Consider the following 16,547-nt stretch of genomic DNA (forward strand, 5'->3'; position numbering starts at 1 on the left):
ATGCTGGAAGTTTTTAGTAATATTGTATGGATGTATAAACAGCTATAATCTCATGATAATAGATATCACTATAAGAAATAATTCTATATAACAGAACCACATCAAGGTCCCAGTGAATGATATCAAGACCATTCACTTCGTGTTCAGAGAGAAGGCAAAAAACAATGCAGCGGCATAGATCTGTAATCTAGGATGCTATTTTAACTGGCTGAAAGATAGCTTCATGTGGATTTAGAAGACTAATGACATCCTCACAGTTTCGTTTCAAAGAAACAAAAGTTTTGTTGATTTTAATTCAACAAATTTTAAATAACGAATGTATATACAACTGGTGCTTTCTCCGTTTCTCCCCAAGTTAATTTGATTCACCAAGGACAGCTGAGGTCTTACCTACATGCCAGTGTGTGAACTGAATAGACATACAAAAGGCAAAAACAGTACTAGCTGAAATTTGAGCTCTCTCTGTCATTAAATGTTTGACACATCCTTACACTAACAAAGTTTATTTGTGATACCAGTTTCCTTCTTTATACCTCAAAATCTCTACTTTCATGTGACCATTATTTCTCTCCTTAACTAAACTGAAAGAAAGTCATATTCATATTAGGTCATGATTTTGTCAGGCTTGGAAATCTAAAGGTAAATAAAACATGGTTTGTTCTTGCCCCCAACATTATTAACAACCAACTGTTGTCCATTAAGAACAAGTGCAATGGAAACATGAAGAAGAGATTTTGAAAAAGAGCTAAGAAATTTGGGAAGGCTTTATAAACTTGAGTAGGATCTTGGAGGTAGGTACGGTTTCTCATTATAGCATTTTATTGCTTAGTAATTTTACGGAAAGATTCATCTTCCACCATTCAGTATCAATGCCTGCTCAATGGTCACATTGGGCCCAGACTTTATCATCACCTATAATCGCATCCTGCTAAAATTTCCATTTCAGGGATCCTCTTCTCTGACTTCTACTGGCTCACTTTCCAGCTCACTCCCTCTGGTACACTGATTTCAACAATCCCCTAATTCCAGGAGGACCTCTATCCATTGAGCCTACCCTCTTTGCACTGTCCATCACTCCCTTCATGTCCTTACTTTCCCCCTTACCTGGCTTAGACTCCATGGTCCATCATTATAAATACTCCTTTGTATACACTTTCAATTCCTTGTCTCTTTCTCTCCTTCCCTCTGTTATATTACCTGGAAAATTCCAACCCTGATTAAATCCAACTCTCTACTAGCAAAGAACTAGTAATAGTACTCTGGAAGTATAGAACTATTTGAATTCCCAAATAATTTCTGGCCCCCAATTCTGAAAGGGACATTTACAAATCAGTTCAACGGACTTCTGAAACATCCAATTTCACAGAGCGTCACAGCTCCATCTCTGTAGACAGTTGCTGGCTAGTCACTAATTACTCATTGACACAGCCTTCTTTTCCACCATACTGCATAGAGCCCTTTAAGGTAGAGACCACATAATACACTTCGTTTTTATTACACTGCCTGGTACAAAGGAGGTGCTCAGTAAGTGTTGGTTAAATGTTGAATAAATGCATGAACATGGGAAAGATGCTCTTGTTCTATGATATAGAGAGTAAACAAGGCTCTCAGTTGCTAGGCTAGTGCTACAGAAATAGTTTTAGAAAAGATAGTTTAAAAAGGATAAATAAAAATGTTCACTTTCAAAAACAGATGAAGCCACCTGGAATTTATAGTTAACATATTATTTATTTTAGAATCATATATTTTGCTATATAGAGCTCCTAAGACCCGTATATTCACATGCATCACAGGAGCTATAAATAATGGGGAGAATTAACAAACACCAACAATTTAGTTAACTGGCCTTGTGTCAGACTGGTCTCCCTATATAACAATAACTTTGCTCTCCTTTCTATGATCCAATTTCATAGGATTTAATGTGTGATCAAAAGCCACAATTACAGATGTCCTCTTAAAGACTGACATTTAGGTAAAGATGAATGCCAAGAGTAAAAGAGAAAGCAAATGAACTAGTAAATAGGAGACCAATAGTTTAAACAAATGCTATGGCACATTTAACATAATTTCTAAAATTAAAAATATTTCTTAATTGCAGCAGCATGGCCATATGTAAAAGGTATAGCATCACAGGCCTCCAAAGAACAAGCAGATATAATTGGAGTAGTAAACAAATTCTTAGTGGTTGCTATTCTTGCTTTCTTTTTTCTATTGTTTATTTTTTTCACTTTTAACTTAGTGGCTTATCCAGGTTCCACATTCTTGCTTGACCCACTTCTGTCCCTCTTTACTTCTCAAAGGCACTGCAGAAAGCAGACAGGATAAGGAGAAACACAAAATATAAATTCAGACATGCCAAGTCTTAGACTGACTTTGGCAGAGTCGCAAGACCACACTGAACTGGCTGGGCACTTCTCTAAACTACTTTAAGCAGCATAAATAGTTCCATCGCCCTGTCAGTCACCTTTCCACTCCAGCATAATTACGAGGTTTTTTCATATGAGTGTCAGTTTTTAAAACAATTTATGCAACTGTGTACAATTCAACTCTGAGTTTAAATGAAAATTTTAATAAATGCAAGTAACTGATGTTAATTTACATAGTCCCCAATTATTAACTTTGATTCAAGATAAACAGCCTGAGGTTCTTTGATGCATCTTTTTTTTAAAAAATTACATTTATTGGGATGACATTAGTTAATAAGATCAAATAGGTTTCAAGTGTACATTTATAATATATGATCTGTATATTGCATTGTGCGACATTCTTGCCTTTTGGAGAGAATACATTTTCTCACAAGCTCTTAAAGAGTAGGAGTATTAGCTATCAGCATTGCTGAGTCAAATCACTTCAGAACATGAGAGCATTACTCATTTCTCAGGACAGGCAGATTTCTGAAAGACTAAGGCACAGGGAAAATCTGATTTTCAATTATGATTAATTTGAAGCATCTATAGGTAGATCTTTTCCAGTGTCAAAAATAAAAAGCAGGAGCAATTATGCACATCACAACAGGCTTAATAATTTTATACAGAACTATTACACAGTTTCTAAATACAAAGGTAATTAGACAATGGATTTTTTTAAAAATCCATTTATCATCTCCTAGTCAACTTTAGAGATTAATTTTGCCTTTAAACTAAGTCCCATCCATTATAAAAGGCACAGAGTTCAAACTGAGTAGTAAAGGAAACAAACAGGATTTGGAGGCCAAACCCACTTTTAAAGTTCACTTTTGCTTAACAATAAAATGGTGAGATTATGGAATGACCCAACAAAGCTAAACTTGAGGGAAAACTATGTGAAAGCTGGTAAAAGTTAAAGTAAATGAAGATAATAAGGCCAATCAGGAAACACTGCATAGATTATCTCATACTTTGTACAAATGGGCATCAAGTCCTGATTAATACTCTAAAACTTCTCTTCAACATCTCCACTTTATTCCCACAACTGCCCGATTTCAGACCTCGTTGGCTCTCGTAGACTCTACTCCAACAGCCTCAACTCTAATTCCTTCTTCTTATTGTTACCAGATTATTTTTCCTGAACTAAAAGTCTGATCATACATATTCCTCCTCTGATGGCTTCCCCATTGACTATACAAAATAATCCGAATTCCATAACAAGGTTATGTAAAGCTGTTCACAATTTGGCCTCAACCTGCTTTTAGAGGTTCATCCTGCCACTCTTATACTCTCACTTTTACACTGTCTTTGCTCACATTTGTGCTCTTTGCCTAAAATTTCCTTTCTCTCCATGGCCACCTATACAACCCCAAGTTATCTCCCAAGGACATCCCTGATAAACCCAATCCCTAAAACTCAAATTCCCTTCACCATGTTCTTATATTGCTCTGAACAGACCTCAACTTGTCTCCTTAACTATATCACTGGCTCATACATCTGTATTCTGACAGAGGGTGAGCTCCAAGTAAGCAGGAGCTTTGTCTTACTCATCTTTTCTCTTCAGTTTGGTATACAGCAGGTATAAATGTAGGTTTCACACTAGATTAATCAAAGGTGTACAAATTAATATAAATATAAACATGCTGTCTTGATTCTGAGCCCCCTTTTAAAGATTAGGCTCAACTCCAATTTTATCTACTCCCAGAAGCTTTCTCAACTGCTTCAGACCACACTGCAGTGACATACTGAAGAGGGAGGCATTTTTTTTAGTCAGTGGGACACAGTTCAGCATTTAAATGCACTATATTATTTGTGTGATTTCTGCCCACCCAAAGATATGACACAGGTAACTAAATTGTACACCAGTCTTTGCAGTTTTCTTGTACTCGCTACATACTTAGGTACATATCCTCCACAATACTTGAACCGATACTTTTTCAGAGAAGATTCTGATAAATACTTTAGATCAGGGGTTGGCAAACTTTTCCTGTAAAAGGACAGATAATAAATTAGGCTCGGTGGGTCATAAGGTCCCTGTTGCAACTACTAAACTCTGCTGCTGTTGTACAAAAGAAGCCACAGACATTGCATGACAAAGAGAATGGTAGTGTTCCAATAAAATTTTAAGGACAATGAAACCTGAATATATCATTTTTATGGGTCATGAAATATGACTGTTGTTTTCATCTTTTTCCAATCACTTAAAAACAATAAAAACATCCTTAGGTAGCGAGCAATACAAAATCAAGAAGCTGGCCAGATTCAGCCCACAGGTCACAGTTTGCCAATCCCCGCTTTAGACAGACACATCAATCTATTTGTAAGACAATTCTGCCATCCAATTCCCAAGTAAAATATTAGCACATAGAGCACAATACCTGCGTTCAGCACGCTCCTTCTTCTTTAAGGCAACATCTAAATCTTGTAATTGTTCTTCTAATTTCTCACACAGTAGTTTCTGAAACAGCCAAAAAGACGAACAGCATTTTAACACCTTTCCACAATCATCATTTGCATGTTAGCACATGGATACTAGGTATGAGCTGATAACGGACCACATAGTGAGTTAACACTGAAATGTTCCTTGCATTTAATTTAAATAATGTGGTGCCTCCACTTCCACTGAATTGAAGATGAGCATAGTGTCTTTAAAGTAAAGCACATATTAGAGAAACTTAGAACGCTGCCAAAAGACATATCCCATGCTTATCTTGTTGGCAGAAATCAATGTTTAAAATAGCATTTGGTTCAACATGTACACATGACAGTGATTACTATTTTTAAAAATCTCAAGACATTTTTAAGGGAGATGGTTATATGTATGATAGAATATAATGGTGCAAACCACTAGTTACAAAAAAGAGAAGAAAAAAATTTACAAAATCATGCCACATGGTTATTGAGCTAAAATAGAGCTGAAGAATGTAACCAATAATGCTATGCTAAGCCACAGAAGTTCACTTCACTAAGAAATGCAATAAAGCCCATCATTTTTAAACCAAAATTTTTTTACAAAAACTTTTTAGGTCTTCTGAGAATCACTTTGGAATAAAGTTAAGGGAAGATGCTGTGATAATAATAAAGGGTAACCTTTCAATGATCTCTAATTTCACAGACATTTAAGCAAACAGTAGACCATATTTACAAACTGTTTTAAAGATTTAAAATGGTTAGTAGCTACCAAGAAGTATTACTAATTTGAATATAAAACCAAATACTGGAATAGCAGAGGTGTACTGGGCTCCTACATGTTGGCAAGGAGGGCAGAACCATTCTCCGTCAGGGATGATCATCAGAGGAGGGCGAAGGCAGGCAGTGTGGTACCCACTGTCACAAGAGTCACACAGAAGAATCTGAAAGAAACCAGACAGTAATATCAACCCAACTCTATGACTAAAATTCAATGACTCAAGTTAAAATACAGACATTTCAGTATTTCTTAGTATAGCACTAAGAAATGTACTGTAAGTACTTATAAGTACTGTAGGTTTTATTTGCATGAAGCATAATTTTTTAAAAAGTTATGATAATTAGGGATCTAACATGCTGTTTAAAAAAGATGTAAAATGAAAAACTAAGAAAATACTAAACTACAAAATTAAGTAAAAAGTAGCAAGTCCTTTCCGAACTAGTTACAATCCTTTTCTAGTGTGCGATGAGGGCTTAAACAATAATTTTTTTTATAACAGAGTTTTATAGCTCAAGTTACACAAACTACCCTACCACACATAGGATTTTTAAAATACAAGTAATTTCCACTTTTATCGGCATTTCAATTACCAATCTGTATGATAACTCATGTAAATTCAAATATGGAAGGAACTGAGGTAAGAGGGGAAGGGAATTGTACTTAGGACCATCATGTTCAAAATACGAAGTCTTTAGTTGCTTTTTCTTGTTATTTAAAATGACAACATCTCTCAAACTTAAAATGGTATATTCAGGAATGTGTGACTTTAAAAAACATTTTATTTTTAATATTTTTAGATTTACACAACAGTTGTAAAAATAGTAGAGTTCCCATAAACTCTTTACTCAGCTTTCACTAATGTTAACATCTTACATAACACCATGGTATATTCACCAAAAATAAGAAATTAACATCTGTACAATATTATTAACTCAGCAACAGACTTTATTCTGATTTCACCAGCTTTCCCACTAATATCTTTTTTTCTGATTCCAGGACCCAATCCATGTATTTAATCATGTCTCCTTATGCTCCTCTAACCTGTAACATTTTCTTGGACTTTGTTTTCTATGACTGACTGTTTTGAAGAGTAGTAGTCAGATATTCTGTAGACTGCCCTCAAGTTGGGTTCATTTAATGCCTTCTCTTGATTAGAATAAGGCTATGGTTTTGGAGAAGACTCCCACAAAAGTGAAATGCCCTACTCACTATGCCGTATGTAGGGGTACATGCTATCAATATGACTTATTACTGGTAAAATTAACCTTGATAACTTCGTTGCAGTAGTGTCTGTTGGTTTTTACCACTTTAAAGTTACTAATTTTCATGTTCTATACTCTATTTTCATTAGAAGTGTTAAGTCCAGCCCACACTCAAGGGGAGGGAAATTAAGCTCCACTCTCTGGAGGGAGAAGAATCAAAGAATTTGTAGATACGATGTAAAACTCCCATAGTAATTAATATTTAGGGAAAATACATTGAAGCTGTACAAACATCCTATCTTTCCTTCAAGTCTCACCCACTAGTTTTAGCATTTAACAGGGCACCTGGCTTGCAATAATTATTACTATGGTTTTCTAATGGAGATTTTCTATTTCCCTCATGCTTTCTACATTTGTTATTTGGAATTCTTCTGTAAAAAAAAACATGTCCCTTACCCCACATTTATTTGTTTATTCAATTATTTATTTATATCAGGATAAATAAATAATATTTATTTTATTGTTTGGGTTATAATATAAGACTATTACTTGTCAAATTCAAACTGTTGTAGCTATGGACATGCTTGGGAGCCCTTCCAGGTTGGCTGTGTCCACAGGATTCATCTGCATCCTTTTTTTTTTTTTTTTTAAAGTACTTCCTTACTTTTTAGTGCTATGGGATACTCCAAGCATGTCTTTTATTCTTTCTGCCAAAACCTAAGAGTCAGCCATTTCTCCCAGAGGCCCTGGTTCCTTCAATAGAGAATTGTAGTCAGAAACCAAGATTTGGATGCTAAATGCTCACTTTCTAAACTAAGGTCAGAGCTAGGAAATACATGCAAGTATAGCAATCCATTTGCACATATGTCTGTATTAAATAAAGTATGAGTTCATACTCATATCTCCAGCTCTCATGAGGTACCACAAGGTTCATTCTAGCCTTCAGCCTTGTTTATTTGTAACTTCTTTCTCTAACAGTAAGAATGCTGGCTCATATTATCTACACTTCATTCACTTGTTTAAACCTAGTATATATAAAGTAATTTCTAAATTGCTAACACGTATCATGATGGATGAAGGGAGGAGGGTGAAATGTGCACATATATGTGCAATGATTTAGAAGTGAAAAAGTACTCTCCTTCTTCTTATACAATGTATCACACCACTTGCTGCCAATGCCAAGAATTCACTTCTTCAGTTATAGGACTGATTTGACTGCTTGATTACACAGGCATATGTAGACAAACCTGGGCACCAGATTCCATTTATCACATTGTTTCTATGGTAAAGCATAATCTAAATTTCAGATAACAAAACTAAAAGTAAACGTTTAGAAATCAATATATCTCTAAAATAATAATTATCTCTATTCCTCAATAAAAGTAAAATCCCATTAAAATAAATATTACTGTGTACAGTTTCCAAGCCTAGGCCAATGATCCATTTATTTTGACTGAAGCATCTGGAAAATTGAGATTTTCCAGTTCTATGCTCATCTTGGATTTATTGCTTTTCTGCTATAAGCTCAATGAGGACAAGGACCATGTCTTTCTAATTCAGAATCATTCCCCTACCACTTACCACACAATAGTTGCTTGACATTTTGATTTGAGGATTATTCTTAAACACATGGCAAAAAAAAAAAATCTACCATTTAGGATCCTCAGGTTCCAATAATATTTCTCATAGGCATAGTAACCAGCAATGGAATTTTTAAAGCAGTTATTAAGATAATTAAGTAAAAATTCTGCATGTGTGCCAAGAAAGGTGCAACTTTATCTCCTCAATGTCATTTCTGCCCACTTCGTTTTACTTTTCATTTCCTCACACTCCTTTGTCATTGACATCTATTGATGCCTCAGTTAAAATGCACTCTCTTAGTTTAAAAAAATGCCAGAAAACGTCAGGGAAAGAGTACAAGTGTTAATTTTTACTTTATTTAGAGGGTAGGAAAGACCACTGTCTCATATCCTTTTTTTTGGCCTTTCTCCATACAGAAATCTTGACCTAACTTTCAGAGTCTGATGATCATAAAAATGCTTAGACGGGTCTTCTCAGCATAATTTCAGCATCTACACTTCTCAATGTTAAGTCATTACACCTAGTTTTAAGTTGTATCTTTTGAACCCTCTGAAACTAGTGGATATGATAAAATCCACTGACTTAGTTCCCAGATATGAGTTTTAACATTAAAAAAAAAACAAACACCTAAATCACAAAAAACTCTTACCCAGCACATAATAGATGTGCTAGGCAACTTTACATAACATTAAAAGCAACCCCAAGAAGAACTATGCGGTATTATTCCCATTTCACAACGAAGATATCAAGATACAGAGAAGAGAGCACCTGATAAGTGGTGGAAGCAGGATCTGCTGCCAAGTCTGTCTGGTCCATGCTTTTCCCATCACACCATACTGCTTTCTAGGAAAAAAGAGCCTTGGAGAACCACTTTATATGAATTTTCCAAACTTTAAAGGATCTGAAACTTTTCTGATCCACCAATTCTACCTATGTAGAAGCATCTTTCTTTACATTTCTTTCTATTTAATAGTTGGAGCCTGCCTTTAAAGTCAAATGTTTTTAAAAGGACCGAACAGTTACATAAAATTGGGCTTAACAGGAGTGTTTCTTCAATAGGCTCTTTAGAAAGCAATTATGAACTCCAGAAATACACACACACACCCCCACCCATATATATCTATACCTATATCTGTATCTGTATCTATATCTATATCTATATCTATATCTATATCTATACCTATGCCAATACCTATACCTATATGTTAGGAACTGGTTTTCCCGATTTACCTTACGTCTGAAGAATGTACTTCCTGGGTAAGAATGTTCTATGTCAATCTGTCACTATTCTTCTGAATATATCTGGTCTATAAGTTATCCTCTTACATTTTTTTTTAGAACTGTCTATTTCTTAAAGCTTAGAGCCCTACTAGGTTAACTACTTGACACATGTTTTTATAGAAAGGCAGTAAGGCCTTTGGGCCTCACTTACTTAAAGTTGGCACTTCAGAAATATCATTATAAAGTAACTTAAAGAGAAAGAAGAAAAATTTAAAGAAAAAGAATAGAATAGGAATATTTGAATAATTTCATATATTTGTGAGAAGACATTAGAAGTGTATCCTCATGAAAAGAAGTATCAATACCTAGCCAGGTAGAATGAAAGCAGGATCCGACCTCCCCAGAACTGGGTTATTTGAAAAATAGAAATAATGGTTATTTTGCACACACAAGCTCTGCACCATTAAAAATTTCTAATCATGAGCAAACCCAGGAGAGTCAGGCTTCTTTGGAAAACCACAACATGCCAGTAATATGAATATTACATACTAGCTCAGGATGGTTTGGAAGGCCACATTTTTTGCATGGTTCATCATCATCTGCTAAGACGGCTTCTTCACTCTCCTTTTCTTCCTCCTCTTCTGAAGCGGCAGATGATTTTTCACTGTCAGACCCTTCACTTTCATCGTTGCTGGAATATTTCCACCTGCCTCGTGTTCGAGAACCAGTCCATCGAACTTTGCCTTTGGTTTTAACCTTGTATAAAATTTTTAAAAAAAGGAGAATAATTTGACATAAGACTGTAAAGAGAAAACGAAAATTACTGTAGCTTCTTTGACAAATGTACCAACTGTTTAATTTTGGTACATATTTTTATTATATTTTTCTATTTTGGGGGTGTTATAGTAAACATTGTCTTACATTTTCCCTAGTCATAAAATATTATCACTGTAAATGACTGTATAATATGCCATCACATAGTTGTATTTATCTAACCCTCTACGAAACAGACATTTAGGTAGTTTCCCATTTTTTCACTTTCTTAAACAATTGTGTTCTTGTGAATATAAACTTTTACACACACACCTCTGTGCTTAGGATAAATTCCTTGAAGAGAATTCTGGGTCAAAGGCCATGCACACTTTAAAGGCTCTATAATAGAGCACTATGTTCTTACATTTTGTTATACAAAATTTTAAATTCCCATATTAGAGGTGAATTTAAAATTTTTTAATGGGTCAGAAATGTACATAAAAATCCTGACAAACTTAAACAATACATTATTCAGAAAGTTTATAATGATGTAAACTGCTTTTTATTGCCTGGTTGCACAATTTTTCAATTAATATTTTAATTAATTCCTACAGTATAAGTCCTCGTCAAAGACCAAAATAATTCTAACAGAAGGGGAAATTTTTTTAAAGTAAAGAATTAAAAATTCAGTATTCCAGGGAATAAAGAATCATTTATGATGAGGAACAATCACTTAAATAAATTAAAAACAAAAGCAGCACTTTTAATTATAGCAAACTCCCACACAGTAGCCAAAGAATTTTTACCAGATTTTGCTTTAAGTAAGAGGGTCATCAGAAAAAAATTCTGGCTTCTTACACTAGTATTTAAATTGGGGAATATAGGCACTCTCATACATGTAATGAGAGCCATTTACATGGGGCCATTTTCGGAAATGTGTCAACAGCTATCAAAACTCAAAATACACATGCCCCTTGACCCAACAATTCCAATTCTAGGAGTCTATTCTAAAGAAATACTCACTCATGTCCAAAATGATCTTCAAAGCAGCATTGCCTGTAATAGTGAAAAATTGGAAACAACCTAAATGTCAATCAATAAGGGAGTAGTTAAATCAACTGAGGTACATCCACACTATGGAATACTATGTGGTCATTAATAACCCAAAGGTAGACTGTCTCTTACTGACATACAAGAGTCCAGAGACACACTCTTCGTGGAAAACTCAAGAGAAAAGAGAACATATTTGATTCAATTTATTTTTAAGAGAATGGATACATATTTACAAACATATACATAAATGTATAGAAAAAGGATTGAAAAAAACCTTAAGTTGTTTATGGGAAATTTTCACTTTTCAATCCTATTGGTTGGGTATTCTTTGACTACTTTACAAAGAATATATTCCATTACTGCTCGTAATAGAGAAAAAGTTTAAAACATGATGAGATTATACAGTCTGAAATAAAGTGTCTGAGGATAGCTACTGAGAAACGACATATCAAATATAGAAAGGTATGCTTTTTTTTAAAGTTATCTTTGAATGATTTTTTTAGCCAAAAGCAAAAGCAACAAATACAGCCATCTAATAAAAATTAAAACTCAAGAGTAATTTTACCTTGCTTACTTTAGAATTTGTATCTTTCTCCATTTTTTTCAAATTTTCCTTTTTGTCTGTTTTTTGCAAAGCTGCTGACTCTTCTTCCACTTCATCTTCTCCTTCCCCTCTTTTTTTATCAGCTTTCTGATCTCTGATCTCAGCCACTTTTGCTGTGGGTCTAGATATTCTTGGAGACCTCCTTAAAGTACGAACCACATTTGTTTTCTCTTCTTCCTTTTCTGACTTCTCGTGGTTAGTTTCTGGTTCTAGAATTTTGGGAGGAGAATCTGACTTCTTACGACTGGATATCCTAATTGTTAATTTGATGCCCTCCTTCTGCCTTTCAGAGGTTATCTCTGTATTTTCTGGAGCAGCGGTTTCTTCTTCAGGAACCAACTTATATTTAAATTTGCTTTTTGGCATAGAGCCTTTTATCTCAGAAGAGTCCTCTGTACCAAGGGTCTGGGCATTGTCCAGGTTAATCATTTCTACCTTCATGGGTTCAGAATCCTCTTTTAAAATTTCTGGGTCTGTTTGTTCCAGGGACTGACCTTCAATGGAACTTGTGCTCTGACACTCTGCCATTTCCTTTTCTGAGGCTGGTTTCTCACAATGGCCAACCATGTTAGATGGGGAGGAAGTTTCAACTGCCTCAGGAGAGCCCAGCTTTTCTGATTCTAGGGTACTCTTTGGAACCTCCTCTGGTATTGGACTCAATCTTTGTGTATCCTTATCAAAAATAGTCTTTTTGGACTTCTCCAACTTTTCAAGACATTCTAGGACTGGTGGGTGCTTATCTTTCTTACTTTTGGGACATTTCTCTTCAACTTTCATGGTATGGGATTCAGCAGAAGATGAAGCAGTTTGTAAAGAGAGATCCTTTGCCATCTCAGAAGGCTCATGAGAGATTTCCATTTCTGGAGGACCAGTTTCCTCTATCTGCTCTTTTGGATTCTGGGTTTCTAAATCTGATATTGAACTTTCTGCATCTTTCCCTAAAGGAACCACTACTTTCTCAAGATCAGCTATTTTTATACTGGTTATGACAGAATTTAAGGACTCTGCTCCGTTTCCCTCCATGATGACACTTTTATCCTTAGAGGGGCTACAGCTGTCCTCCTTTGTATCATAAAACTTAGTCTCCATTTGTTCTGTCTTAAAATTTGGAGTTACCTTTTCATCACTAACTTCGCCATTTACCAGCTGTTTCCCTTCATGACCCAAAGTAGTGATTGCAGATATCCTTTTACAAGTCTCTTCCTCCTGTTTTATTTCATCTTTCAAAAACTCTTTTGTTGGAGTAACTGATTTACACAAAGGTCCTTTGATTGGACTGTCAAAATCATCACTCAATTTAATTTCTCGTTTTTTTAGTGGTATCTTGGCCTGCTGGTCATTTTTAAGTTTCTCGGTTTCTTCAGTGGACTTCTCAGTAAGTTCCTGAGATTTCACATTGACACCAAACTCTAGTCTCTCAGGCTCTAGCTTCTCCATGCTACCTTTGATATCTTTAGGGTCTGCTCTACATTCCTTCACTTCTACTTTAATGGGTTTGACATTTTCCTTGAAGGAATCACTTTCTTCCTTGATAATCTTTTTTTCCTCACTTTCCAGCAACGGTTTCTCCAGCTTTACTATCACTGGCAGTTTCACAAGTTCCTTTTCATCTTCTTTTTCTATTTTCACGGTAGTTTCTTCCAGAGAATTGGGTATAGAATGATGTTCTGAATCTACTGGCTGCTCTTCACTTTTCCTTTTTTCACTTTCCTTCTGTTCCTCTAAAAATCAGAAAAAGTTTACATGAATCTAGGCTCTCAAGATACATAAAATATAAAAGGCTTAACATAACATATATTTCCATTTGAAGTTTCTCTCTTTTAAAAAAGGTGATTTTTGTCACTGGACATTTAATAAAAAATCAAATTTGATGCCCTGGCTGGTGTGACTCAGTGGATTGAGTGCCCGCCTACAAACCAGAGGATTGGTGGTTCAATTCTCGGTTGGGGAACGTGCCTGGGTTGCCGGCCAGGCCTCTGGTTAGGAATGTGTGAGAGGCAGCCAATTGATTTACCTCTCATACACTGTTGTTTCTCTCCCTCTTTCCACTCTATCTAAAAGTAAATTAAAAAAAAAAAAAAATCTGACAGTGAAGAAAACTACCAAACTCTGAGGCATAAACCCTTATTAAAAAGTATTATTCAGAAAGACTTGGGTTTCTCCTTTATTCTTTCAGCTTCAGTGTTCCTAATGGAATGCAAATATTTATACAGCGCAAATAATATAGTCAAGCCCAAAAACATAACTAGAAATACTATATAAAACTTTTTCAAAAGACCGTATTTGTTTGAAGAACTGACAATTGTTCTTTGTAAGTCACTGAGCACTTCCTTTCATTGCGGGAACACAATTATGGCAGGGGAAAATGTTTGGTTTATGTTTTATTCAGATTATAAAAGTAACATAATTTTGTACAGAAAACAAAAAACAGAAAAAAAGTCAGTAATCCTCATAGCCAGAGACAATCATTATTTTAGATTACTCCCTTCTACTCTTATATATTTTTGAGAAAGTTGTGATCATCTTGCTTTTTTTTTGTTGAAATATTAGTACTTTTTTATGATATTAAATGCTTTTTCGAAAAATTGGAACTTAATGATATAACATTTCTCAATATAGTTATATTACAATTTACTTTATCAAATGTGATTATTAACATTTCAGAGTCATTATTTTACAAGTTAACTATTAGGTTTATCTGTCAATTCGTTTTACCTTATTGGTTACATTATGTCCAATTTTTATGGAGTACCTAATAGTACAAATTTAAACAAAAGCCATATTTAGTAACTGGCATAATCTGTAAATGGGATTACAAGACTTCATATATGCTTGTGCTCAGTCAGAACAGTGTTTTCAGAATTTATTTAAGTACTAATTTTATTTAGTTTCCACCACCTCACTCTATCCTGCCTACTGAAGAACTTCAAGTCTAAACGAAGTTTTATCAAAATAGTAAGTTTTACAAAAAATTTTGAAAAGATTCTTGCCAAGTTGATAAACCAAAGTTATAATGTATTACATGGGAATAAAATGGAATGGATACAAATAAGATGAAGTAGGACATGTTTTATACAATGAGAATTCACTGTTCTTTTAAAGAGTGAATTTTTATTATAAACTATTATTTCTTTTATGTCCAGTCAAGTTGCAAATAAAAATTTCAAGTACTCAGAATTATTCAGAACCTGAGATTACAGTATTAAGTACTGTTCCTCTCTCTTTAAGTTGTCAGTAATTTAAACATGCCATGAATAAAATTAAAGACATCACAGTAATTACCTAATTTTATGTCTTCCCTTTCCCACTGATAAAGTAGGTTTAGTAAATTCCTATTCATGGAGATTGGTTTCTGTATCAGCAAATCTGATTAAATGAACATCTTGGTTAACAATTAAAATATAGATTACCCTTTTTAAATACAACTCCAGCCTAATATTGTGAGTTTACTGAACACAATTTCTTCCATATATTTTGGTTCCGAAAGTAATGCAGGATTTCATTATGACTCTTACCTAAGGTAAAATGGTATGAAAACACCACTGTACTCTAAGTATATAATGTGTTAATGTTACAATGGCAACCATATTATTGTGTCTGTCAAAGTAACATGATGTATACCTTAAATTTACAAAATGCTACATGCAAATAGAACCAATTAAAAAAAAATGACACCTATGTTTTTATTTGGAGGTGATAAATGACAAAGTTTCCTCAGTTATTTGAACTGATTTTGATTTGAGTAACAACATGGCAAAATAAAATAAGGAGTAACATTAAAATCAAGACCCCTAGATTCACTAATCTTAATTCAGCTAGTGGTATATCTCTGGGCATGTCACAAACTCTGATTCTCATTTCTTCATCTACAAAAAAGGCAGCTGGAATAAGTTACCTTCGCTAACTTGCATTTCTCTCAATCAAATGAAATTTTATGCATTATCATTACTGGTAAAAAGGACATTCCCTCATACAAGCATTTCCCTAATTTTTTTTTTTTTTTTTTTTTTTGTCAAAAGGAAACTATGAAAGAGGATGCAAATGACTTTAAGAGACATGAAATATGAAGTGACAAACTCAAGGAAAAGTAAACTTCAAAAATGACAATGCAGCAGGAACAGTGCTTGACAAACTTGAGGTGATTCAAGAGAAGTGTTTTTAAAGCCAATTTATTCATTTACTCAACAAATATTTATTGATCACCTACTATGTGCTTTCCCAACCATCCCAACCAGAATCACTGAGTAATGGAACAGTGACTGCTCTTTGTAAGTTAACAGTGAAGGACACTATATATCCCTTCTTTTTCCTTACTAACAGAACACTGATTTTGTTCATGAGAGTATTTGTCCTAAAACTTTTTATCAGGGATTGCAAAATGATGATATTCCTATTCCATCATTCCTATATCAGTAATTTGTTGGAATAAATTCTGCAAAAATAAACTTTACTAAGTAACTATTTTGTCATACAGTAATATAGTTCATATAGAAAAGGTGGAATGAATGCATAATCTTTGTCATTCATATAACTTTTCA

General features: G+C 34.4%; 1 protein-coding gene across 2 annotated transcripts in view; it reads right to left on the minus strand.

Annotated features, from left to right (window-relative positions):
* Nucleotides 1-16,547, minus strand: part of RSF1 (remodeling and spacing factor 1) — a 112,781-nt gene that overhangs the window by 20,031 nt on the left and 76,203 nt on the right. Inside the window, exons 6-10 of one of the 2 annotated variants that reach the window (XM_054576313.1) lie at nucleotides 11,971-13,730; nucleotides 10,149-10,355; nucleotides 9,147-9,221; nucleotides 5,654-5,758; nucleotides 4,784-4,863 (exon numbers count right to left, since the gene is read on the minus strand). In XM_054576313.1, the coding sequence (XP_054432288.1) occupies nucleotides 4,784-4,863; nucleotides 5,654-5,758; nucleotides 9,147-9,221; nucleotides 10,149-10,355; nucleotides 11,971-13,730 (2,227 nt within the window). The remainder of the gene's footprint in view (nucleotides 1-4,783; nucleotides 4,864-5,653; nucleotides 5,759-9,146; nucleotides 9,222-10,148; nucleotides 10,356-11,970; nucleotides 13,731-16,547) is intronic. The other variant, XM_054576314.1, reaches the window with a different exon arrangement.

This window comes from Pteronotus mesoamericanus, unplaced genomic scaffold (assembly GCF_021234165.1).
Source record: "Pteronotus mesoamericanus isolate MK-2021 breed Mesoamerican mustached bat unplaced genomic scaffold, CSHL_Meso_final contig_33, whole genome shotgun sequence".
Taxonomy (NCBI): Eukaryota; Metazoa; Chordata; class Mammalia; order Chiroptera; family Mormoopidae; genus Pteronotus; species Pteronotus mesoamericanus.